This window comes from Camelus bactrianus, chromosome 27 (genome assembly GCF_048773025.1).
Source record: "Camelus bactrianus isolate YW-2024 breed Bactrian camel chromosome 27, ASM4877302v1, whole genome shotgun sequence".
Classification (NCBI taxonomy): domain Eukaryota; kingdom Metazoa; phylum Chordata; class Mammalia; order Artiodactyla; family Camelidae; genus Camelus; species Camelus bactrianus.
The window spans coordinates 13,576,172-13,602,252 of NC_133565.1; the positions used below are offsets into that span (position 1 = coordinate 13,576,172).

At 44.2% G+C, this 26,081-nt stretch overlaps 1 protein-coding gene across 2 annotated transcripts in view; it reads left to right on the forward strand.

Annotated features, from left to right (window-relative positions):
- OTUD7A (OTU deubiquitinase 7A) overlaps nt 1-26,081 on the forward strand; it is a 210,682-nt gene that overhangs the window by 134,447 nt on the left and 50,154 nt on the right. For both annotated transcript variants that reach the window (XR_012502680.1, XM_074354067.1), the window contains exon 5: nt 18,567-18,749. Coding sequence is in view for 1 of the 2 variants with exons in the window: in XM_074354067.1 (XP_074210168.1) it covers nt 18,567-18,749 (183 nt within the window). In the remaining variant the exon portion in view is untranslated. The remainder of the gene's footprint in view (nt 1-18,566; nt 18,750-26,081) is intronic.

Here is a 26,081-nt window from a genome sequence, read left to right on the forward strand (position 1 = left end):
ACAGCCTCAGGGGACTGGAGGGCCGTATGAACTCTGGCTGGGGATGTGTGTGGACCAGAACAGCCTGGAACCCCTGTAAGAAAGCACCAATGCTGGTGTGTCTGTAGGGGAGGGGCACAACGCAGTCATGGCATGGTCCTTGTCTCCACTTGGCTCCATTGTTGGTATGTTCTCGTGAGAAGAGAGGTGGGCTTGGTCATAGCCGTAGCTGCTGCATGGAGGTGGGGCTGAAAACTGAATCCATACCCAGCGGCCCTGCAACTTCCCAGGCAGGACTGAGATTTCTTTACAGCCCTAGGCAAAGGATGGACTTGCTTTCTCTGAACCCTTTGTGGCCCCGTGCCTCTGGGACAAACAAGCAGTGAGCAGAGTTCTGGTGCATGGCTGGGGTGAATTTGGGTATTTACAACAGGCCGGCATACCATACTGTATGCAGAGGTGGGGCTGGGGACTGCGCTGACCCTGTGGTGCACCACAGATTCAGGTGTGTGACTGCATGCTCACTATGGTGGGCCCTAGCACCTGACATTGGTGGATCTGCCCAGGTGGTTCCTGGGGCCCAGAACCAGGGGGACACCAGAGTGGGTGGCCAGCATTCCCACAGCTAATGCAGGGACAAAGCCAGCATCAACAAAGAGGACTTTCTAAGCTCACATAACAAGTGACAGATGACACCACAGAGGGCACTGCCCTGGGGACATCTCCTGTGGAGGCACACTCAGCAACTCTTCTTCCCAGCTGAAGTGCTCCAACCCTGCCTACCACACACCACAGCTCAGAAACAGGTCTAGAAGCCTCTATTCCAGCAACAGGGGAGTAGACCCAGCTGCCATCAAGGCTGTGACAACCAAAGAACAAAAAACGAGGCCCCGCTCAACAACAACAATCGGCAGGCTCTGATCACCACACCACCCACACCCCATCAAAGGGATGACAGCCAACACACACAGAAGAAAGACGTGGCAACCATCCATACTAAGAACAGCCCTCGCAACAAAAATATGAGATGCACACAGTCTACACAGGAATGTTCCCACTTTAAATAAAAACAAACAAACAAAAAAACAGCCCTTCAAAACCACAGTAGATAACTGATACTCCTAAATGCAAAAGCCAGAGAAATGTAAATATAATGAAGAAGCAGAGGAACCACTCCCAATTAAAAGAACAAGAGAAATCCCCTGAAAGAATGAACAATGAGATAGACCTCGACAGTCTACTAGATCATGACTTCGAAAGGGGGGGTGATAAAAGCACTGAAGGAAATAAAAGAGACTATGAATAGAGACAGAGAATATTATAAAAAGGAAATAGAAACTAGAAAGAGGGGCCAATTAAAAACAGAAAACTCAATGGCTGAGATGAGAGCTGAGCTAAAGGCAGTCAAAAGCAGACTAGATAACACAGAGGAACAAGTAAGTGACTTAAAAGACAGGGTAACAGAAATCACCCAATCAGAACTGCAGACAGAAAAGCAAGTAAAAAGCAGTGAAAGCAGTATAAGGGACCCAAGGGATAATATAAAGTGTGCCAACCTACACATAAGAGGGGTCCCAGAAGGAGAAGAAAGAGAAAAGGGGATTGAAAAGGTATTTGAAGAAATCATGACTGAAAACTTTCCGAACCTAAAGAAGGAAACAGATATCCAAGTACAGGAAGCACAGAGGGTCCCGAACAAGAACCCAAACAGACCTATTATAATTAAGATGGCCAAGGATAAAAATAAATAAATGATTCTAAAGGCAGCAAGAGAAAAAAAAGAGTTAGTTACAAGGGAACCCCCATAAGACTCTCAGCTGATTTCTCTGCACAGACACTGCTGGCCAGAAGGGAGCTGCAAGATGTATTCAAAGTCCTGAATTAGAAAAGGCTGCAACCTAGGATACTCTATCCAGTGAGACTATCCTTTAGAGTAGAAGGAAAGAGAAAGAATTTCACAGATAAGCAAAAACTTAAAGAGTTCAGCAATACTTAACTTGTCCTAAAAGAAATATTGAAAGTTCTACTTTAAATAGAAAAGAAGCAGGAAGCCACAGAAAAGAGAAAACCATAATTGGAAATGCGATAACTACAATGAGTTGCAAGAGAATAAACAGAAAGATGGAGGGAAAAAGAAGGACATCAAAATCATAAAAGGTGGGAGAGGGGAGCAAGAAAATACAGATTTTTTTCTCTCTCTCCCTTTTTTTTTTCCTTTTTTCTTTCTTTTTTTTTTTCTCTTTATTCTTTTTAGGGATGTGTTTGAGCCTACATGACCACCAGTCTAAAGCAAACAGATATAGTAAGGAGTTAACATACTTGAAAGACAAGGTAACCACAAATCAAAAGCATACAGTAGAGTCACAAAAACCAAAAAGAAACCAGGCTAATACAAAAGGAAATTATCAAGCCAGAAAAATGCCATATGATATCACTTATATGTAGAATCTTAAAAAAAAAAAAAAAGACAAATGAGCTTATTTACATACAAAACAGAAACAGATTCACAGACATAGAAAATAAACTTATGGTTACCAGCACGGAAAGAGGGTGAGAAGGGATAAATTGGGAGTTTGAGGTTTGCAGATACTAACATATGTAAGATAGACAGACAACAAGTTCATGCTGTGGAGCACAGGGAACTATATTCAATACCTTGTGGTAACCTACGGTGAGAAAGAATATGACAACGAATATATGTATGTTCATGTGTGACTGAAGCATTACTCTGTACACTAGAAATTGACACAACACTTTAATAAAAACAGATATTAAAAAAAGCAGAAAAGGGAGGTAGAGGAGTTAGATGAAGAAAGGGTCAGAGAGACGGAAGTGTGAAGGGGAATCAACCTGCCATCACTGGCTTGACGATGGAGGAAGGGGCCACGAGTTGGGGAACAAGATCACCTCTGGGAGCTGACAGTGACCTCCTGCTGGGGACTCTGTGCTCCGTCTGTGCAGAACTGAATCCCGCCACAGCCAGGAGCCTGGAAGCAGATGCAGCCCTGCCAACACCTTGACTGAGATCATAGATATATGCTGAAAGCTGGTGAAGCTGGTGCCTGGTGCTGGCGATTAAGTTCTTGTCTCTTTGCAGAATGAATTCAGAGATGAGAAACGGAGGTTAAGAAAGTAAAATGAGGACTTATTAAGGGATAGTACACTCTCAAGGGGAGACCAGGCAGACTCAGGTGAGCAGCTGTGCTGAGTTTCTTTGGCAAATTGATTACACAGAGTGTGAAAATGAATGGGCAGAATATTCATTGGGGAGGGAAGGGTTTGGGATCATAGTCATTGATTTTCATCCCAACTCTACCTTCCCAAGGGGAGGAGGGATTTTTGTCTTATTTAGTCTGGATTGGAAGTGTCATGGCGTCAGTTCATGATGGGTACTTCTAATCTGCAAGGCTAATTTTATTGCAGTGAAGGCATAATGAGCAAAAGGTTACATTCAGACACTGGAAATTCCTGCCTTTTCCCACCTCTCTTCGTTGGCCTCCAGGACCCTTGTTACCTAAAAACGTGTGGTTTCTTATCAGTCCCAAGGGACTTTTCTTTCTCTGCCCACGAACCCCTGGTGCGTACGTGATGTAGGGTTTCCTGCATTTGACCCTGTGCCCCTCCTTTCAGCCCAATTCCTGCCATTAGGTCTGGGTCCTCCTTTCTCTGCTCATATCTAGCTATCTGCCTGCTCGAACAAAGCCACAACGTATGATGATTTGTTATGAAGTGATAGGAAACCACCACAGAGGGATGGAGAAAGGTCTCACCCTCCTCTTCCTGGCATGATGGACAAGGTCTAGGTCATGACTGGCTGTGGTTACAAGCAGGTGGGCATTTAATAAAATCATCGAACTCAGCATGGGTCCCGGCTTCCATTCTGTTGTGTATAAATGATACTACAATTTTAAAGAGTCAAGAATGGTGGGAGGGTATAGCTCAGTGCTAGACCAAGTACTTAGCATGCGTGAGGTCCTGGGTTCAATCCCCAGCACTTACATTAAAATAAATAAAATTCGACCAAAAAAAGTGTTTTTTAAAAAGAGTAAAAGACTAACAGAACATTCTTTCTGCAGCTACGAATATTTCAATGATCTCGTCTCTCCCAAAACAAAACCCTACAGTTCTGCAGTGTCCCACATGCACACACCATGCACAGGCCGCCTCCCTCTTCCGTGGACACACTACAGCCGCACAGACCCGTGGCGGGGGCTAACCTTGCTGTTCTAATGACCAAGAATGCTGTCGTCCAAAGGGTCAGGGCTCCTTCCTTATTTCTTTGCATCTGTCACTCTATTAGGCAACTATTTGGTGCCAGAGTGCTACAGCAGAACAGAGTAGGCGCCTCCTGAATCCCTGATGAGTGCGAGGGCAGTGTCCTGGCCCGCAGGCCTTCCACTGTCCGTGGGTCCTGAGCCTGCCCCCAACTGTAGCACCGCCCTCACCTGCTTCTCCTGGGCACTCTGCCTGCTCCACCAGGGAGCCCAGGAAGGGTGCAGGCACAGCTCTCCCGAGTCCCAGCCCCTCTGTGGTTATAACCTGACTATTTTGTACATAGAGGGTCCCAACAGGACTCTGTTGAATCTGAAAAAGCCAGAAATATCCTCGAAGGTCAAGCAGCCTTCCTCTCTCAGCTGTGTGGACAGCCGACTGCCTAGGGCAATTGTTTAAATGTGCTCTGGGCTCCATGACTCACTTTGGGGGCCAGACCTCCTCCAGGGCCCTGGCTCCCCAGGGAAGAACTGTGTGGCTTGGGGGGTGACACACAGACCCTGGTGGCTACGGTAGACTCCATTCTTAGCCTTGGGGTATGTGTACACTGTGGAAGGGATGCTCGGGGGCTTCCTGGGAGAATTGGATGGAAGGAGCTGGAAGACTTTCTTTAGAAGCAACAAATTAAGACTCCTCCTGGAGGCTAGCTTGGCAAACATCAGAGAGACATGAAGTGATTTATTAGCGCTCCAGGATTCGGTTTGATTTCAGTTTTCAAAAGCTACCTCGGGAATTTTTAACCGAAGCAATGAAACTGAAAGGAGTAAATCTCTTTCTCAGCTACCGTGTGGCTCCAGGGCACAGGATGCAGAGCTAGGGCCACACTCGGCAGTGGGAGGGGACAGTCATTGACATTAGACAGCCAGCAAAGCAGACTGAATTGTCAGGACAGAATCTTCCCTTTGGACAGCTGGCTCGCCTCTCTTTGATTTTATGAAACTCGGGATCCAGATTCTTTTCAAAACCTGATTTCAAGGTCGAAGGCCAGGAGAACTTACTTTAGTTGCTGAAGCTGCTGGAGATGGTGGTGATTTCAGTCAGTAGCCAACAGATTTGTCTCAGTGAGAAGACTGAGCCACAAGTATGCTGTCTACAGCATGAGGTTTTATCCAGACAGATGTCAACCTTCACTGAAGCAACAGTAGGGACATGTCACTTAGACACCAGGGAGAATGCAGGCAGGGTGTGTGACTTGGTATGAAATGGCCACTGAATTCATTTATTTGTCTTCTAAATCAAGTGATTTAAAAAAATCCATCTGAGACTGAAGTCAAATTATATCTTTGGAGGGGAGCATAATTAGGTTTATTTATTTATTTTTCTTATTTTTTGTTGAAGTGTAGTTGATTTACAATGTTAGTTTCAGGTGTGCAGCAAAGTGATTCAATTATACATATACATACATATATGTATTTTTTTTTCAGTTTCTTTTCCATTATAGTTCTTTACAAGAAACTGAATACAGTTCCCTGTGCTACATAGTAGGTCCTTGTTGTTTATCTGTTTTATGTACAGTAATGTTATCTGTTGTTAATCCCAAACTCCTAAACTATTTTTAATGGAGGGACTGGGAATTGAACCCAGGATCTCGTGCATGCTAAGCATGCGCTCTACCACTGAGCTATGCCCTCCCCCTGACTATGTCTTTTTTAAACTCCACCTGGATGCTGGCATTTCAGTCATCTCTGGCCACAAGCTGCAGCCCAGCCCCACTGACCTCTTTATAAATAAGCCAAAGACAGCCTCTGAGTAGTGGCTCTGAGGTTGTTTCTTCACTGAAGGCTGAGACCCCCTTAACCCCAAAGCCTGCCAGCCCAAACTCACATTTTTACACATCCAGTTGTTTTAAACATAGCCCAGGTAAGCAGACTGTTTGCCATGGAGAGTCTTTCTGCTTTATGTTCCCTGCACATCTTCCCTGAGCATCTGCTGATGGAGATGCTGTGGCTTGTAGGACCCTAAGCCACTGCTGCCCTCGAACCTCCCTGACCCTGAGACTCCCCGGGAGGCTGAGTGACATCCCCTGACACAGAAGCCTCCTCTCCATCCCAGTCTCCCAGGAGCTCCCTTACCCTCCTCCCCTTCTGAGTAGAGATCCCCAGGTTGCCTCTGGACAGTCCCCTGCTGGGAGGACTTCCCTCCAGGCACACCTGTCAAGACATGGCCCAGTGAAGCTTGTCTGTCCATCGCCATCTTTGTCCCTTGATCTGCCCCCACAACCCTGGAATCCCCAACACTTCTGTGTAATTCACTGGGCAGAGGGTGATGTTACAAGCCTCTGAGCCACCGCGTAGGTCATTCCTCTTCCTCTTCTTGGAAGCCGCCACTCCTCGCTAGTGAATAATGGGGCATGTCGGGCCCCATGCAGACCCGCCCGGCTCTCCGTACACACCTCTCAGCATCTCAGCCGACAGCATCTGCTTCCATGTCTGTCTTACCTCTGGCCCCGTTGGCCTCTTATAAGCACACCTGGGTCCGTATTCGTTTTTATAGCATCAGTGTCCCGGGGAGGGATGGCTCAGGAATGGGTGTTTGCTGAATGACTCCACGTGATGCAGCGTCGGGGCACTTCCTGTCCTGAGCTTCTGGCTGTTTGGTTTAGATATCACTTCAGTGGCTGCAAAGCCATTTCATCATGTATTTGCATCTTAGTTTGGATTAATCGAGTCCTGAGTATAGGAAGAGAGCCCAAGCACCTGGAAATACTAGAAAGTTGCTTTGTGTATAAGCTCTGGAGTTGTGAGACCCAAGATAAAATGTCTCAGACTGCAAGGACATATTCATATAGTCACACAACAATGTCATAATTTTGGTTGTGGAATAGTTCAACAAATGAGTTAGTATGTGCTATATATAGAAATTGCTTTTCTTCATTTGATTGAGTTAGATAAATAGATAGATAGATAGATAGATAGATAGATAGATCGATAGATAGGTATAAAATGCATGACCAAACTGGAAGTTTTCTTTTCAGAATTATTTTATTATTTAAAAATATACTAATGAGGTTATATTTCACATCACTGTGATGTTGCAGAGTAACAAAATACTCATCACTCAATGCTAAAATTGACTGTTTTGACTTTTTTCTTTGTTTGCATTCTTTTTTATTGACATATAGTCAATTTACAAGGTTGTGTCAATTTCTGGTGTACAGCATAATAGTTCAGTTATACATGTACATGCATATATTCATTTTTATATTCTTTTTCATTATAGGTAATTCAAGATATTGAATATAATTCCCTGTGCTATACAGTGGAAACTTGTTTTTTTACCTATTTTATACAAAGTAGTATCTGCAAATCTTGAACTCCCAATTTATCCCTTCCCACACCCTCTACCCCCTGGTAACCATAAGTTTGTTCTCTATGTCTGTGATTCTGTTTCGGTTTTGAGGATAAGTTCATCTGTTTGACTTACTTTTCTATAGTATTGCACCCATTGTCTGAAGAATCTGTTCCCGTTTTTGAATGGCTGCATATTTGTTCAAGACAAAACCAAAAGGGAGTCAATTAGTTACTGAGACCAACAAGTCATGTTTACGCAGCATTCAGGGAAACTGAAGTCAGCATTTTAATGCTAATTAAATTAATGCAAACATTCATATGAATTTATCCAAGAAAATGAAGACAATACAGCAAAGTGAGGACGTGAAAGTCACCGGTGAGCCTGCCCTTGAAAGAAGATCCCAAGATGTGTTGCTGTCTCTCCTTTCGGTTCTCCTGGCTCATATGTACGTGTCTGTTTCTAGAAAGCCGTCTTCTCTGCTTGGCTTGCCCATACCCTCTTCTTCTTAAGTACTAGAAACCTATATTAGCAACCTTATATATATACGTTCGTTTTTTCCTCCAAGCGCCAATAATTATCTATAGATGTATATGTAATATCCATAGTATATACCTACACACACACAAATACAGCCAGAGCGCTCTTGGGAACACAGAAGACACTTCAGCTTTGCGGGCACGAAGGAATTTGATACAGGCACCTAGAGGCTTGTACCACCACCAGAAGGGTTGGGAGAGCGGAGGGCAGGAAACCACGGAGAGAAGCAGGTGGGGAGGTCGTCATCCTCAGCCTCAGGGATGGCAGCGGGGCCAGGCTGCCCTGTATCAAAGCACCGAAGCCCTTTGTGGGGAGCGCTCCTCTGGAAGCAGCTGTGGCTCCCGGGACTGAGGACCGGCCTCCCCAGGGCGGCACCCCGCGCCCCGCCCCGGGAGCCGTGCGTTCCGTGTTCCTGCGCGCAGCTGACGGTGGAGTGCCAGGGCTGCTCCTTCTGCAGCCTTCCAAACCCTGTATGAGCGATTCTCGTTTGGGAACCTGGAAGCCATCAGGAAGGCAATCTGGGACGTGTCATTGCTGGCTTCTCCCCCGTTCTCACAGGAGGATGTAAAAGAGGGCTCTTCTTCCTTGGTTTTCGAAATGAACATTAATTAAACTTGCTTAGTTTTCCGAATGAATGCTAAACGCAGCTTGTCTGATTCCAAGAAGGAAAAAACGTGCTTATATTTCTTCTTGGGATCATATTACATTTACAAACTAGCTTGGGTAGAAACGATATCGAGTCTCCCAACTAAGAACACAGTGTGTGCAGTTCTGCTTTTGTGCCTTTCAGGGATAATATAACTTTTCCACGTACGTGTTTTACACATCCCTTTTACGTTTATTCCTTGGTACTTTTTCTTTTACTTACAATTATAAATAGAATATTCTCTGCCATAATGTCTTCTCACTCGTTTTGGTTTATATACGAAGGTCATTAATGCCGTTCAGACTGTGTCCGACTCTCTGCCTCCCTCTAGTGGGTACATGGGTGCATCTCCCGTCCTGGCCCCTGTGGGTGGACGGGTCCTCTGACTCGCTCTGGCCACGGGCTGTGAACACAAATGAGACGTCACTTGTGAGCCAGAGTGTTTGATCGTTAGTGGGAGGTACTCCAGGGCTCTTTGTCCCTCTTCCACATTGCTGGGCAGTTCTTAAGACCAGCTGCTGCGTCAGCCTGAATCCTGAAGTGGGAAGGTGGGTGGGACACAGCTCAGCCAACCCACACCAAAGGCGGTCCCTGAGCAAAAAGCAATCCTTCTGTGGGGGGCTTGCCATTCTGGGGCTGTTGCTACAAATAGGAGCTGTTCTTTTGTTAACAGTACATGTCACTGTGTTTATCTTAGCATCTTGTGGTAATTTCTGCTTTATAAACTTTTTACCTTTTTTTTTAATCAACCCATATTCATACTTCTTATGTCTTGTTTTAATGTGAGCCTGGGATTTGTTTCCACCAGGTATGATAAGACACACACAGACACAGACACAGACCCGATCTTCATGAAGCAAGCTGTGTGGGTCTGGAGGCAGAGGTGGGGTAAGGGGAAGACGTGGGCACAAGGTTTATTGGGGTTTCTGCAGGAAGGAACGGGCCAGGCTAGGGGAGCAGGCGGAGAATCGGCTGGGTGGAACGATTTCAGGCCCCAGGGTGGAGGGGCTGCCCAGAGCCGTCTCTAGGCGTGGGTGACTAGCAAGAAGAATATTGGCCCAGAGTGAGCGTGAGAGCCTGACCAAGGAGGTGACGAGAGGTGTGGGCTCTGGATTGGCTGGTTTTGTCATAGGAAAGGCATGCTTGCAAGGAGCAGTCTGCTATCACTGGGAATTAGAGAGTTCTGAGCAGGGCGATCTCTGCCAGGTCATCAAGCCCTCAAAAACCCAGAAAATAAAAAGCATGATTAATGCATCTCCATTGTGGACTGAACCCTTTAGCATCATAAAGTAATATGTATTATACATAAGAAAATGGCCTTCCCCCTCTTACTCAGTGCTTTTTTGGCCCAAATTCTGCTTTGCTGGGTAGAAGATCAGGACCCCTGTATTGTTCTCTTGGTGGTCGTGTCATCATTGTTCTATCACTGCCTGGTAGACCTGACAATCCGTGCTTCTTCCTCATTAATGACAACCTTTCTGAGTCACTTTGCTCTCAATATGTCTTCCATCTACAAAAAAAAGTTGGTTTTTGAGGTGTCAACTGAAATAAAATGCACAGCATAAAAGTTGAGAGTTGTGTTTTATTCGGCGGACTTTCTGAGGACTCGAGCCCAGGAGGTAGCCTCTCAGATGGCTCTAAGAAACTGTTCTGCCCAGGCAAGGAAGGACCCAGGATATATAGGAGTTTTTGCAACAAAGATCAAGTGATTGGAACATCAAAAGATTATTGTTAATTAAAGAAAACCAAATATCACAAGTTAAGGAATTTAGTGCTTTCTGTGTATGGGAAGGTGCAATGGTCTGGGCTCATTGAAATCATTCCTTTGAGACGCACCTGGCTGTCTCGGGCCAGTGCCCTGTTCCTCCACATCCTGAGTCCCCTCAGGGGGCACCATTGGGGGTGGCAGCAGAGGCCACACTGCCTGCTTGTCTGCATCCTGAGTTCCCTCCACTCACTGTCAGGGGTGGCAGTAACCGCTGATGACTTGATGGCCACAGCATCCTTTGTTTACTGATATGGCTGGCAATATTTTTCATTCACAGAGGTAATGTGAAAATCCTTTTCTTTAAGCAGCTACATTAAACCTGTTTAAATCCATAGATATGACAAACATGGTTGATCTTAGTTCTGCCATATTTTCTATTTATATATAAATATTTAAATGACTTTCACTCTATTTTTAATATATCCTTATTGAAGGATAGTCAGTTTACAATGTTGTGTCAATTTCTGGTGTACAGCACAATACTTCAGTCATATAGGAACATACATATATTCGTTTGCATATTCTTTTTAACCATAAGTTACAAGATATTGAATATAATTCCCTGTGCTATACAATATAAATGTAGTTTATCTATTTTATATATAGTAGTTAATATCTCCAAATCTAGAACTCCCAATTTGCCCCTTCCCACCCTCTTCCCCCTTGGTAACCATAAGTTTGTTTTCTATGTCTATGAGTCTGTTTCTGTCTTATAAATAAGTTTGTCCTTTTTTTTAGATTCCACATACAAATGATATCATATGTCTTTATCTTTCTGCCTTACTTCACTTAGAATGCCATTCTCCAGGTCCATTCATGTTGCTGCAAATGGCATTATTTTATTCTTTTTTATGGCTGAGTAGTATTCCATTGTATAAATATACCACAATTTTTTTATCCAGTCATCTGTTGATGGACATTTAGTTTGCTTCCATGTCTTGATTATTGTAAATAGTGCTGCTGTGAACATTGGGGTACAGGTGTCTTTTTGAACTAAGGTTCCCTCTGGATATGAGGAGTGAGGCTGCTGGATCATATGGTAAGTCCATTTTACTCTGTTATTAGCTTTTTATTTTTAGATGCATTTCTGATAATTAGAAGAGTTATGTTTTTAATCTAGTGGTTACTTTTTAAAATTCTGCCTTTAGGTACTAGTCTCTTTCCCTTTTTCTTAAAATGTGTTCCAAGGATCTACTTCAATAACACTAATTTATATCTTCTTCCTCCTCCCTCACTCCTGTACCTTCCAAGTTAGTAGTATGTTGTTCATACATTTTTAGTGTTTCCCCTTGTACTATTATGTATGTTCACACATTTATATTTGATCTGTCAACTTTAAATATCATGTTATACTCCCATGTAGTGCAGCTGAAGCCACTGTAAGTTGATTCTACTTCCTCCCTTCTGTCAGTTTGGTGGATGGTCCCATTTTGGTTTTGGCAGAACATTGACGTTCTCCTCTGTCATTTGTGTTGGTGCCTTTGCTTTTACTTAGATGTACAGTTACACACATTTACTTACTGCTGCCTGAATTTCCCTTTGCTAAGCCTCCATTCATTCTCGATTAGCTGGAACTCATCTTCCAGGAGTTTCCTCAAGAAAGACCCATTTGAGTCATATTTCCTGAACTCATACATGTGTCAGATGGTTTGTCTGTGGCCTTTATCCATGAGGGAATAGCCTGGATGAGTACAAACATTCTTAGCTCACACTTCTTTCTTTCAGTATCTTGTAAATGTGGCCCCATCATCTTCAGGCACTGAATGTAGCTGCCAAGAAGTGTGTTACCAGCCTGATGGTCTTGCCTTTTTGCTGAAATATTCAAATCATTCTCCTTATCTTTAAAACACAATAATGTGATAAGATGATACCATGTTGATTACATTAGGACAGTTTCCTTATGTACAATCTGCTGTTTCAATGTGTAGGGTCAAGTATTTAATCAGAAGTTCTCTCTTTTGAAAATTTAAAAAATTTTAAATCTATGATTGCTGGTCTTAGATTCCTGTCCTAAAACTGCCGTCTCCCCTGTTCCTGATTTGCCTTCACTTTTCCATGATTGGAGACCCAAGATCATTCTTTGATGGCTGTCCACTTTGTTTCTTCTGAATTAGTGAAAGGGTATTGAAGAGATTATACTTTGTAATTGTTTTCATATTTACATTTGCGTGTAAATTATTTTTTCTGAACTTATGAGATAGAATATATGTGCATGGTCCTGTGTATATTTTAATTTCTTTTTTCTTTTGGTTTTTGGCGTTTTTTTGAAAATCAAAAGGAGAGACCACAAGCACCCAGAATGTGAACTACAGTGCCTGTTCAATGTGATGTGATTTCACATGACAAGCCGTTTGCTTTAAAATTGCATGAAATTTTATTACCAAGGTATTTTACAAATTTAAGTAACATATCATTTTGTTGAGCTGGCCTGATTATAAGGAAATAATACAATCTCTCCATATGGTAAAAAAAAAAAAAAAGTTTTCTCTTTTAATCATAGTTGTTAAAGTCTTCTTTCTTTTCCACTGTCTTAGATTTCTCGTTTTGGGCTCCAACGATATGCACGTGGTATTTCTTTAACCGATAGTCTACATCCACCATTTCTCTTTAACCCTGTGTTTTTCTACAACTCTTTCATGGTGTTCACTTTACTAATTTTCACTGTTGGGGTCCTTACTATGCTCTCAGTGCCTGTTTCCTCTCTGCTCCCTCATAACTTGACTTCTTTTTCTTTCTTCCCCTGAGTTTAATCAGCTCCTGTCTCACTTTTTCCTATGAGTTCCTGTATCTCTGCTTCATCGTTTTCCTGCATAGATGCCATGCTTTAGTGCTCAATTAAGGCACCGCATACCCTTCGAGAGACAAAACAAAATATGCTGTTTCACATGAGATCTAACCTCCCTTGATGTTCCTCTTAAGACAATAAAAAAAAAAAATGCAGCTACATGGATGGATCTGGAGATCATCATTCTAAGTGAAGTAAGCCAGAAAGAGAAAGAAAAATACCATATGATATCACTTATGTGGAATCTAAAAAAAAAAAAAAAAAAAAAAAGACACAAATGAACTTATTTACAAAACAGAAACAGACTCACAGACATAGAAAACAAACTTATGGTTACCAGTGCGGGAAAGGGGGTGGGAAAGGATAAATTGGGAGTTTGAGATTTGCAGATACAAACTACTATGTATAAAATAGATAAACAAGTTTCTACCGTACAGCACAGGGACCTATATTCAATACCTTGTAGTAACCTATAATGAAAAAGAATATGAAAACGAATATATGTATGTATGTGTATGACTGAAACATGATGTTGTACATCAGAAATTGACACCACATTATAAACTGACTATACTTCAATAAAAAATAAGTAAAAATTAAATAAATAAAATACAATGAATAGAAGCTTAAAGCACAAACACTCCATCAGCCAGCTGTGCTGGAAGTGTGGGTACCGACCGTGAAACCTGTCCTGCTGGTACCCCAGTCACCTGTACGTGCCAATCACAAGCCAAGGCAGCACCTAGAAGGAAGCTTTTATCAGGCAACTGCCTCCCTCTCTCAAGGCTTTGGGCTGACGAATTCTTCCAGATAGTGATGCTGTTCTGCTGCTTGGAGGAAATACTGCTGGAAGAAGGAACAGAGGAAGCAAATACAGAAAGGGAGGGGGACAGGAACATCACTTGAAGACCTCAGGTCGGCGGCAGGAGAAAAAGGAGTCTTTCCTGCTGTGTAGATTCCTCTTGCAAATAAATCAGCATTCCGTGCGTGGAGAATTAGAGGAGGGTAGAAACCGGGTCGTCAGTTAGTATCTGCTAGAGTTGAATATTTGGCCTTGAAGCTTAGGATACAAACTGTAACCAGATTTATGATGAGATGGGATTCATCTTCAAAAGAGGATGTGAATTAAGAGAATAAGGACAAGAAGAAGGAAAATGGGGGAAACTCTGTGCTTTAAGGTCAGAGAGAAAGCAAAGGAGGCAGAAAATGGGGCATGGAGCGTTCAGAGTCATAGGTTAGGGGCTGTTAAAATGTCTGTGTTGAAGTGAGGTATTCTAGTGTCCTCACAGTGGCCTGGTGGCCCGCCGGGGTTCTGGAGATGGCATGAGGGACACCAGAATGAGAATTTCACGTAGTACAAGTGAGTCTCTGGGGAAGAGAGTAAGGACCCAGCAGGTGAGAACTCTGCAAAGGGGGGAATGAAGGGATCTGGGTGAAGGAGGGCAAGTCCCGTTACAGAGTGTTGACAGACAGGCACCAAGAGGGAGGTTATAAGGGTGGTCAGCAGCCCCAAACAAGGTCAAGTCCAAGGGAACTGGAGCCCCAGAAGCTTGGGTTTTCATCAAGACAAACCTGGATTTGAATCTCAGTTCTATCACTTACTGGCTGGATGTCAACCATAAGTGACGGAAGTTAGACATAAGCAAAAACCGATCACGAAGGGTCATGATACTGAGAGCTTTCCGCTTACTGAGATCTTTACAGATGCAATCTCCTCATCTCACTTAACCCTGCTAAGGCTTTTCATTTGGGGGATTTTACTATCCCAGTTGTACAGGAAAGGAACGTGAGGTTCCTCAGGGTGATGCATTTGCTGTCCTCACCGTCAGGGAAGTAGCTGGGAGGCAGGGCCAAGCCCAAAGCCTGTGCTTCTCACTGCTCTGAGGGACTGATTCCTCCCTCAAGCGGAGTGTTCTTGCTTCGGGGCCCACAGCCTGGGGATTCCATCTGGCCTCAGCCCGTTCCCTCATTGTGATGGTGTCACCATGGGACCTCTGTGCCTTTCCATCGCATCCTCCCTCCATGTGACATCTGCTGGGACTCTCCAAGACTTAAAGTGGAGAAGATGAAAAGGGAGCTGGAAACTTCTGCTCTCTGAGCACCAAGCCCTGCTTCCAGGCCACCAGGGACCCACGCCTGTCCCTCGCCCCTAGACTTCCTGTTTTTAGCTACAACGTCTGCAGTCTACCAGCGTCAAGCTCATCCCTGGGGCATCCCCCAACTGCAAGTCACCACTTGTGCTCCTGGTTGTCCTGAGCTGCCATCTTCAGAATTGTTCAGAGTAAGAAGCCCATCTCAAGGGGCTCTGACCCCCTAAATGTCTGATGAGTGTGTCTGTCGACCACCCTGTTTCCTTCCCACTCAGTGGCCTCTTGGACCCTTTCCACGTGCACGGACATTGGAGTATTGGATCCTTGAGGAGTTCTTTAAAATCTCAGAAGCCAGCATTTGGGAGCTAGGCTTTGTGGACTGTGCCACCCCCTCCTCCCCTCCATGTTTGCTCTCACCTGACACTTACTGGATCTCCGTTTGCTATGAGGTGCAGCATAGGTTAGAGCCAGGATGCTCACCGGTTAAGGATACAGGCAGGTGTGTAGCAAAGTGAGCAGGAGTGCAGGACAGTGATGGGAGGACACGGAGGCATGAGCCAGTCAGAAAATCAGGGTGAGAGGTCACAGGGTGGGAAAGCAGAATGGACGGGCTTTTGCTGGTGGCTGGACGCTTGCCTCCCGGCATTGCCCCAGGCAATCCTCTAACAGAGAGATGCAGTGGGGGCACACGCCCCCCACCCCGTAGCTGTGGTCCACAGAGGCGACGCGTGATCACCGCCTTGTGGTGGGAATGTAAATGGGCAGTTCTGGAAGGGTCTCCTCTGGACAGGCTCTTTTCCTGTGGGTGGGAGAAGCATGGTGGGTCAGGAGTGGGCTGGCTCCTGGGAGCAGGAGCTGGGGGGCGGCAGGGATGGGGGTGGGGGGGCTGCAGCTGTGCCAGGACCAGGTCTTGTGTCCAGGGCAGCCGTGCAGGGTGAGATTGCAGCTCGGGGGATGCATCCAGATTGGAGGGTTCTCATGCAACACTGCAGTGTAGCAAGTGAAGGACTGTGGTTCGAGGCTGTAACCCTCTAAGCCTCACTTTCTGTTCGTGAGAAGCTAGAATGGTGCCTGCTCCCGGTGGGGCTTGGGGACGATGACATCTCCGGCCACACCAGGTGCTCCACGTGGGCTGTGTCCCTCCTCTCCCGTCGCCAGGATTCGTCGTGCTGGTGTCACCACTAATACACACTCCCATGATACCGTGTCTGCATTTCATTATAGAACCTCAGTCGTCCATGACCTTCCCTCTCCCCGACCTTCCTTCCACACACAGGTTCGACCCTCCCTTGGGCACTTGCCACCGTCAGCCCTGCTGTAGAGCAAGGCAGCCACCCAGGTCATCACCCCTGCTAAGGAATCACGTCCCTAAAGGCAGGGTCTTGTCCTGCCCTTCCTGGAACCTGCACTCTGGAACGTGACTGCCCGTTGGATAGACACCACCACTTAGACTCAAAAGTGCGTTTGTGATCACACGTGCAGGATTCTCTCCTGTGACCGGCAGTCACGTGGAAGAGTGACAGCACATGCTGGAATTTCTGCTTCAACTGCTTCCCCTAAACCAGCTCCGTCTTTGCCACCACCCTCCACTACTGCTGCCACACAACTACAAACAGTGACAGGGCCGTGTAACACCAGAACCTCCACCTGTCGTCACTGACTGGTTTTTTTGTTAAATAGCCCAGATGCCTTAGTTTGGTTTCCTGACCCCAAAATGTACAAAGATGCTCCTACTGTGTCTTTGTGAGCTGACTGTGGAGTTAAAAAATACGATTACATTGTAAAAGACCGTGTTGATAGAATTTAAACATGATGACTGATAGCATCGTCTGCACCAGAAAAAAAAAAAAGTAGAAAGACCAAGGGAAGATATTCAAATCCTATTTTATACAGGCAACGCCTCGTGCTGTGTGTATACAACATAATTCCACATAGAGTTTGTCAATATAGTTAATACCTGGAATTTGAAGTTAATCAGGAGGGGATAAGATTTTATTTGCTCTTTAACATTAAAGCTAAAAATTAAAGCTAAGCTTTTAATTCTTTGCCTTTAAAAAGCTTGTGATGCCTGGTAGGATCAGGTGCAGCGGGTGATGCCTCCTTCCTGCCATGAGAAGTCCACCAGCTCTCAGGGCTGGGAACTGAAGCCCCCATGCTGAGTCCAGCTCCCTGCAGTTAGCACCACCCCCCTTCCCGAGTGCTGTGAAGAGTCTGCCTCAGCACCCAGCACCCAGCCCCCAGCCCAGTGTCAGGGGGCCTGCTGAGCGCTGCCCGGGCCAGGCACACCTGTCCTGCCCGGCATCTCACCTGATTCAGCACCTGAAGTCTCCTCTCGCCCCCTCCCCCAGGCTCTCACCCAGCCGTCCCTCTGGAGCCCCCACCTTTCCCAAACTGAGCTTAAAGGAAGAAGTGAAATAGTGAACCAAAGCCAAGAATGTGGGGATTCTTTTCATTCGCTTTTTTCCTCTCGCTTTTGCTCCCCTTGGAGCGTAAGCTCTAGGACTTGATTTTCAGGGAGGGGTGGGTAATTAGGGATGGAATGTTCTGCAGTGTGTGTGTGTGAATCTAAGGTGTCACAGTAGATAGTCACAGACTTCAGGAGACATCGTGGGTGTAGAACACTGGCTCCTCTGGTTCATTCTGGGCACATAAGAAGTCAGTACTGCAGGGCCTCTGTATTAGTGGTAACTGGTTTAAAAAAATAACAGACTATAAACCTGTGTTTGCCACTCTGCTTCCGCCATGTATTCTACCAACAAGCCTCACCTACCGAATCCAGTGAGTTTTAACTCCACATCTGATTCCTTTCCTCTTTCCCTACCTTTTTTGTCTTTTTTCCTTTTCTTTAAAAAAAGAATATTTTGTGTGTTATTAACAGGAATTCCTATTTGGTGTGGCTTAACTATTTCAGAAGGTCATCAGATTGTGAGACTGCTTCCATGAAACATTTTTGTGCCACTGTTTAAAAAAATTTTTTTAAACAGTTGACATTAATAAAAATGTGAATGTGGGGTTGGGGGGGTACTCTTAGAGAGTAGACATCAGGCCATTTATCCCTTAGAAAAATGAGAACTGCTGGTGGGAAGCTCCTGAGTTAACCCATGCTAAAAGAAACCCTTCTTTGCCTGGTTATTTCCTACCACGTGACCGTTATTCATGCATCAGTATTGTGATCTCTTGTCAATTTCTCATCTCCAGGCAAAAACTGGGACCTGACGGCCGCTCTGAGTGACTATGAGCAGCTCCGACAGGTGCACACAGCCAACCTGCCACCTGTTTTCAATGAGGGCAGGTGCCCCAAGCAGCCGGAGCGAGAGCCGCCCCCTCCCGGGCACACGGCGGACCGGCCCTGCCTGCCCCGGCAGGAGGACATCGCCCAAGGTACCGGCTAAGGGACCCCACCCCGCCAGGCACCAGCTCCCTGGCCAGCACACCATGGCTCACAAGGGGACTGGGGTAGGGGAGCAGAGAACGGCCAGGTCACAGCCTCCCACCTGCAGACAGAGCAGTGTCTCCATGCACCATGCCTCTTACTAAGCAGAACTGTCCTCTGCAGCTTCCATTCCTGGTTCAGAAAAACAGGAGAGTGAGTCCACTTCCCTAGGCCCCCATGTGCCTCCTGGATGCCTGGTTTTTCCAGACCGAACCTCTCTGGTCCCTTCAATTATTCCCCAAGTGGCACAGCCTCCAAACCTGTTTCACACTGGTGTTCATCATTTCCATAACCTCTGTTTTCTCTATCCCTTTTCTTAATTACAGAAGTAAGAAAAGCTCATTGTAACACAGGAAGCAATACAAAGATATATAAAGAAAACGTAAGGGGGTGGAGGTATAGCTTAGTCATAGAGCTCTTGTGGCAGGAGGTCCTGGGTTCAATCCTCAGTGCCTCCATTAAGGGAAAAACAAAAATAAAAATAAATCATGAAATGCATATTTATCTTTAAAAAAAAAGTGAGAGTTTTCTTCTCCACAACTCCCAGGTCACAGGGAGACCAGCCAGTGTTTGCATCCTGTTCCGTCTCTTCCTACTTTGCTTGTTCAAAATGCAAACACGTCAGAGCCCATTGCACATAATGCCCTTTGCAAAGTGCTTGTTTCCTTCAGCAATAAATCACAAACGTACTCTCCTAATATTTTATTCCACAGCATGTGATCATTTTTAAACCATGCCTATATTCACAGTGATTCTGTTTTTTCTTGGATTTTGTTGGTGGTGGTGGTTTTGACACTACAAGCGATGCTAAAATGAACTCTATGCCTGCAGTTCATACATACTAGGGCTTTTATTTCTATAGGTTAGCTTTTCCAAAGTGGATTTTCTGTGCCAGCATGTGAATTTTTAATTTAATAACTTCAGGATTTCTTTCCCAAGCACATATCTGTTCACCATGTGTGAAACGGGGTGTTCCCCCTCATTCTTGCCAGGACTGGATATTCTCACAATGATTTTACATTGTTTTTCTACTCTGAAGGTTAAAAAGAAAATAGTGTATTTTTAACTTTCATCTTGTCATTTGCTCGTTAGCCAGTTAGATCTCCCCTTGTGATGTGCCTGTTCACATACTTTGCCCATTTTTCTATTGATTTGTTTGCATTTTTCTTATCAATTTGTAGCATTCTTAATAATGAAGACAAACATATATTATCTTTGTATATGAGGTATATTAATATAAAGTATATTAATATCTCCCATTGCATTAGATCAAACCTCCCAACCTGTATCTCCCGCTATATCATTTGCCTTACAACTGTTCACAGAATATTCTGCCACACAAAATGTTTACATTCCTATGCATTCATGGCTAAGAGTGGCCTCTCTTGGCTCTCCAGGATCTCCTGAAATTCAAAGTTATCGACATACTTTCCTACATTTTGGGGCTATATTGTTAGTTGCATATGTAGTCATGTTTGTTAAGTCATCTGGCTCTAATGTGCTTTGTTACCAATATATAGAGAGTCTCTGTCCCACATAATTGTTTATCTTTAAATCTGTTTTAGTTGATGTTAAACCTCTACCCTGCCTTTCTGTTGGTTCATACTTGCCTGGAATAGCATTTTCATCTGTTATTTCAATGCTTCTTTATCCTTCTGTATCTAATGTGATTCCTGTAAGTAGTTTATCATCAGATATTATTTTATTGTCCAATCCAAGAGTCTCTGTCTTTTAAGCAGTGAATTTAATCCACTTATTTTACTTTTATGATAGTCCTGTCTGTGCTTCATGTTATGTGATTTCTTTGCCACACTTTTTTGTATGTGTCTTTCTCCTATTCTATCTTTTCTGCCTATTTAATTTTTCAATTGGTTTGAAAGTTATCCATTCTATTTATGTTATAGTTACCCCCGTTCTATTACAACCTATATTTAGGTTTTCTCTCTGTTAATTTTTAAAACTTATCCACAACTATATTTTATCCTGAAAAAAAAAAAAAAGACATGTGTCTCTGTTTTCATCTTCTCCCTTCCTGCCTCCTGGGCTCTCAATCATATTTAGGCTCTTTTTGCTTGTTTAGACAACAGTTAACTTTATTTACTCACATTTATCTTTTGCTGAAAGACTGCTTCCTCAAAGACTATTTTCTAAAAGAATTATTGCATGATCAGTCTCCTAAGACCTCAAGTAACTAAAGGTGTTTACATGACATACTTAAATTTCTGTTTGGTGGCATGAGAATTCTAGGTTCAGATTACCTTCCTTGAATGTTCTGAAACCATTCCATCCCCCCCATTGGCTTCCTGCATCTCATTTTCATGCCTTCTAAGAGGATTCCTTGACTTGATCTTCTAACATTCTAATTTATTTTTCACATGAATCCATTCTGTTAATCAGCATTCACATTTTTCATTCCAAATAAGCTCCTTCTCATTATTATTATTCCACATTCTGGCATTCGCTTTATCTCTTTGAACACATTTGCTAGGCTTATTTTAAAAGCTTGTCCTCCTGGTGCATTCCAGCACAAGTACTTTGTGGACTTTCTGTAACAGTGTTTGCCTTGCTCAGACATTTCCTAAGTTTTCCCCCGAGCACACAGCACCTTGCAGTCAGCAGCCATCTCAGCTTATGGTATCAGGGGAAAGGGACAAAGGCATGAGCTCTGGTTGGCATGGAGCTTGGGGAGATGTGCACTCAAGTCGGTGAGCGTTGAATGCTTTGATTTGGGCTCAGAATGCTCCCCACTTGCTCTCTTCCCCATGGTTGCTTTTCTCTTTAGGGGACCTCCCAGACCCTCTGTTCCAGAAATTTTTCATTTCCAGGGGCTGCCACCTTCTGTTGTGACTGGCAAGCTCATAGGGGGGTGTAAGAAAGAAGAGGAGAGGCGGGCCTGGCCAGCCCACCTGTTCCTGTGTGGTTGGTACCTGTCCCTGCTGAGCACCAGCATTGCCCTGACACTCTTCCAGCTGGCATCAGCCAACACAGTATCTGGCCCACACTGCAGTGGGGATGGCGTAGGCAGTGACCTGCCCAGGGCTGGGCTGGGGAGGGGAGAGGCACAGCCAGAACAGCCTCCCTCAGCCCCTCCCCGTGGAACCCAGCCCACTCCCACTCTCCGGCTCCAGTGGGCCTCCTGGGTGGGCTAGGAAGAGCTGCTGAGGCATGTCCATTGTCTTGTCCTCCTCCTTCATGTCTGCCACCAGATCTGAATCTGGAGGAACCACCTCTTCTAATCGTTTAGTTCGGTCTTCCCTTCTGGGTCTTCCGTGACTGTGTCTTCCTTCAGCACCACCAAGGACAGCCTCCTGGCATCTCCCGCACAGTGGAAATCCAGACAGTTGGCAACATGGCCGTTCCTGCCCTTTGGAGTGGCAAACAATCCAAACCCTTATCTCATCCTCCCATGGAAGGGCCTAGAAGGAGCCTCCTTTCCGTTTTCAGAGAGGTTGACAGAACCAGAACCTAAAAAGTGTAACTGATACCTGCTGCCATCTGATGTTTATCAGATATTATTCAGAAAAAAACAGAGGTATATCATAACATAATTCCATTAATTGAGCCTTGTGAACATGTATTTTTAATAAAACAGAAATTGTAGGGGGTCGGGGTAGAACTCAGTGGTAGAGCATGTACTTAGCCTGTACAGCTTCCTGGGTTCAATCCCCAGTACCTCCATTAAAAAATAAATAAATATCAAATAAATAAACCTAATACACCCCCCAAAAAAGATTTTTAAAAAAATTTTTAAAAAGACATTGTAGTTTCTGAATTAGATCTATATCTCCTTTAATTGGATTCTTCCTGAAATCATATTGCACTAAAATGGAAAATAAAGCCCTCCTGATTCTAAATCAGAGGTCAGCAATGGCTCATGAGCCAAATCTGGCCACTTCCTGTTTGTCAATAAAGTTTTATTAGAGCACACTCAAGCCCATCATTTACACACCGTCTATGGCTGCTTTAGAGCTACAGAGACAGTTGAGTAATTGTGGCTGAGATTGTATGGCCCACAAAGCCTGAAAAATTTATATCTGCCCCTTTTAGAAAAGTTTTGTCCACCTATTTTAATGCGGACCCAGGGTTTGCTTTAATCAGACACGGTAAGACACGCAGACAGAGAAATGACTGTCGTAGAGGGAGAGATCCTTATGCTCACAGCTCCCTAGAAGCTGGAGGCATGGCATGCCATGCAGGGCCACACAGAGAAGCGCCAGGGCTGGTCGGGAGGGGACAGAGAGGAAGACCAGGGGCAGGAGCCTTTATTGTGTTTCTGTGGCAAAGGCAAGGCAGGGCAGGCAGACTTAGGATTGGCCAGTTTGGATAGTTTCAGCTGGCTCTCTGGGGCCTACGGGCCATCTGCAGTTCTGTGGTACCTGGCCCTGGGGTAATCAGGGTAGGCATATGGGCTGCTGTTGTGAGAGCCAGCTGGAGGAGGTGGTTAGGAGTACATACAGGCCCTGAATTGGTTGCTTTGCACCAGAAAGATGCACTCCTGGATGAGTCCTTCGGTAGCTCTAAGAATTGGCTAATCCTGTAGGAAAATCCTCTGCCTGGTCAGGGAGGCCCCAGATGCCAGACCATCAAGGATACAGAAAATAGAATTAATACACATCCCATGGCCTAAATCATAGGTATCTGAGTTGGCTTTGTCAGTGGTTGGGAAATTCTGTCCAGCCTCTCACTGTTTTAAAATCCCTCTTATTTCTCTGGGGGCATAACTTTGAACATTGTAATTCTTGCTTTATTTATTTAATTTATACTTCCAAAAGAAGGACTGCTGAGTTCATGTTTAAAGAACCAGTTTGCGAGTGTGTGTGTATGAGTGTGTGTGTGCGTGTGTGTGGTTACATATGTGCGTTCATGGAGGGGATGGTTAGGACATATTAGAATTAGGAACACATGTTTCTCATTACGTGACCTTTAACATCATTTACTTTTAGTTCAAAGGCTTTTCCCCTCAGACTCCTAATATTTACTATTTGAAACTGTCTAATCACATCTTATCACACTATGAGTCAATGTTTCCAAGGTCCTCTTCCATCAGCAATAGGTGCTGATTGATGAGCCAAGAAGGCATATAGATGGCCCACCCAGCATGTTCCCACTGTTGAGGGCAGTGTGGGTTCACATCACCTCGGGTGTTAGAGCAAACTGATGTCCATCTCCATCTGGTCCTGAAAGATGGGGCAGTCCCTCCTCTCCCAGATTCCCAAAAGGTAGCTAGTAGCAAGAAGGGGTAGCTTGTAAGGGGTAGAAAGGCATGGGTTCTCCTCTGCTCCTGCTCTTAGGGAATGGGATCAAGGAAGCAGAAGCGAGGGGGTGACTCCCAGGGACACAAGCCAGCCCACGTGCTCCATCTCCTCTTCCTCATGGCCTGGGTGGTCTGACCTCTCCTCTCACTCTTCTGCAAAATATACCATACTCAATTGTCTTGGTCTCAGAATGAAACTGAAGATGAATCAAAATTATCCATTTTGGAATACTCTGTCCCTGGGGCTCACCATTCATTTTGATGTGCAAATATATGAGGCTTCTGAGAATTAATTTTTTTAATTGAAATTGGTTTACAAGGTATTAATTTCTGGTGTACAGAATAGTGATTCATATATATATATATATATGTATATATATATATATGTATACACATACACACATATACACACACACATATATACACATACACATATATATATTCATTTTCAGATTCTTTTCCATTATTATAAGGTATTGAATTACAAGATACTGAATTTTCCACTATTACAAGGTATTGAATATAGTTCCCTGTGCTTTACAGTAAGGAACTTGTTGTTTATCTATTTTACATACAGTAGTTAGTATCTACAAATCTCGAACTCCCAATTCATCCCTTCCTCACCCCTTTCCCCTAGTAACCTTAAGTTTGTTTTCTATGTCTGTGAGTTTGTTTCTGTTTTGTAAGTAAGTTCATTGTTGTCTTTTTTTTAGATTCTGCATATAAGTGATATCATAGGATATTTGTCTTTCTCTGTCTGGCTTACTTCACTGAGTATGACAGTCTCCAAAGTTAATTCAATTAACTTTGAATTTAAAACCAACCAAATTACCCCAGGATCCGAAGCCTCTTGGTTTTAACCTAATTTAGCAAAATGACTTTAATAGCATTTCTGTGCACTACTCTCACATGTGTGGAAGCAGAGTTCTTGTTCTGGACGAAGGCAGGGGCATAGGTCTTCCATCGGCACACAAGACCAGAAGTGAGTCTCAGGAAGGCCTCAGAAAGGCAAAGCACAGAACCCGACCGGTGAGCAGGCTAATGGGAGTGGGAATCCTTATGGCCTGAGTGAGCACACGTACTAATGAACTTGCCATTCTGTGTAGACAATACTCGTTCAAATGCCAGTTTGAATTCTGTTTTCCTGAGGACTACTGCCTTGCTAAAAGAATTCTTCATTATTACAAATATTGACGTAAAAAAGAAAACCTATTCCTAACATCACATATTTAAGAATTCTTTACCTCTTAAGCACAGGACTTTTTAAAAAAAAAAAAAGTATGTTTTCAAATATATCTACTTTCTTTGCTGTGGCATTTAGATTGGATGATTGACTTCCTAGGAAAGTAACACGTTGTCCTTTAGAGAAATTCTGCACTGCATTTCTCACCCCTTGGTCGGAAAGCCAAGGTAGAGTAAGACCCAAGTAGACCATCAGTTTTTAAATGTATTTATTTTTGATGAAATATAGTTGCTTTACAGCAGAATTGTGTTTAGACCATCATTTTCTGAGAGTGCTGTGACAACAGAAACATTCAGACAGAAGAGAAGCCACAAATGGCTCACTATTTCTTAATTTTGTTTATTTTTTGATGGGGGAGGTAATTTGATTGATTGATTGATTGATTGATTGATTGATCTGAGGAGGTACTGGGGATTGAACCCAGGACCTCATGCTTGGGCTCCACCACTTAAGCTATACCCTCCCCCACTCACTGTCTGTGTCGTGGGACCCTTCACTTGGGTGGGATGTATGTGCTTATCAGAGTAACTTTAGTAAAGGTAACTTATCTTAAAATCCAAACAGCAGTGGAGGAAGGCGAATGGGTTGCTTCTCACTTGAAAGATGTAAATGCATAAAAACAAAGGCAGTTGCCCTGGTAGAATTTGGTGCTGGGAGAGGGCAGCTCTGCTGAGCTGAGTCCGATGTAACTTAAGACCCAGAAAGCAAGGCTGATGATCTTTAAGGATGCTGAAGGGCACTTGTGTGATGGACTTGCCCTTCGCCTCCTAAGTGGTTTCAAGA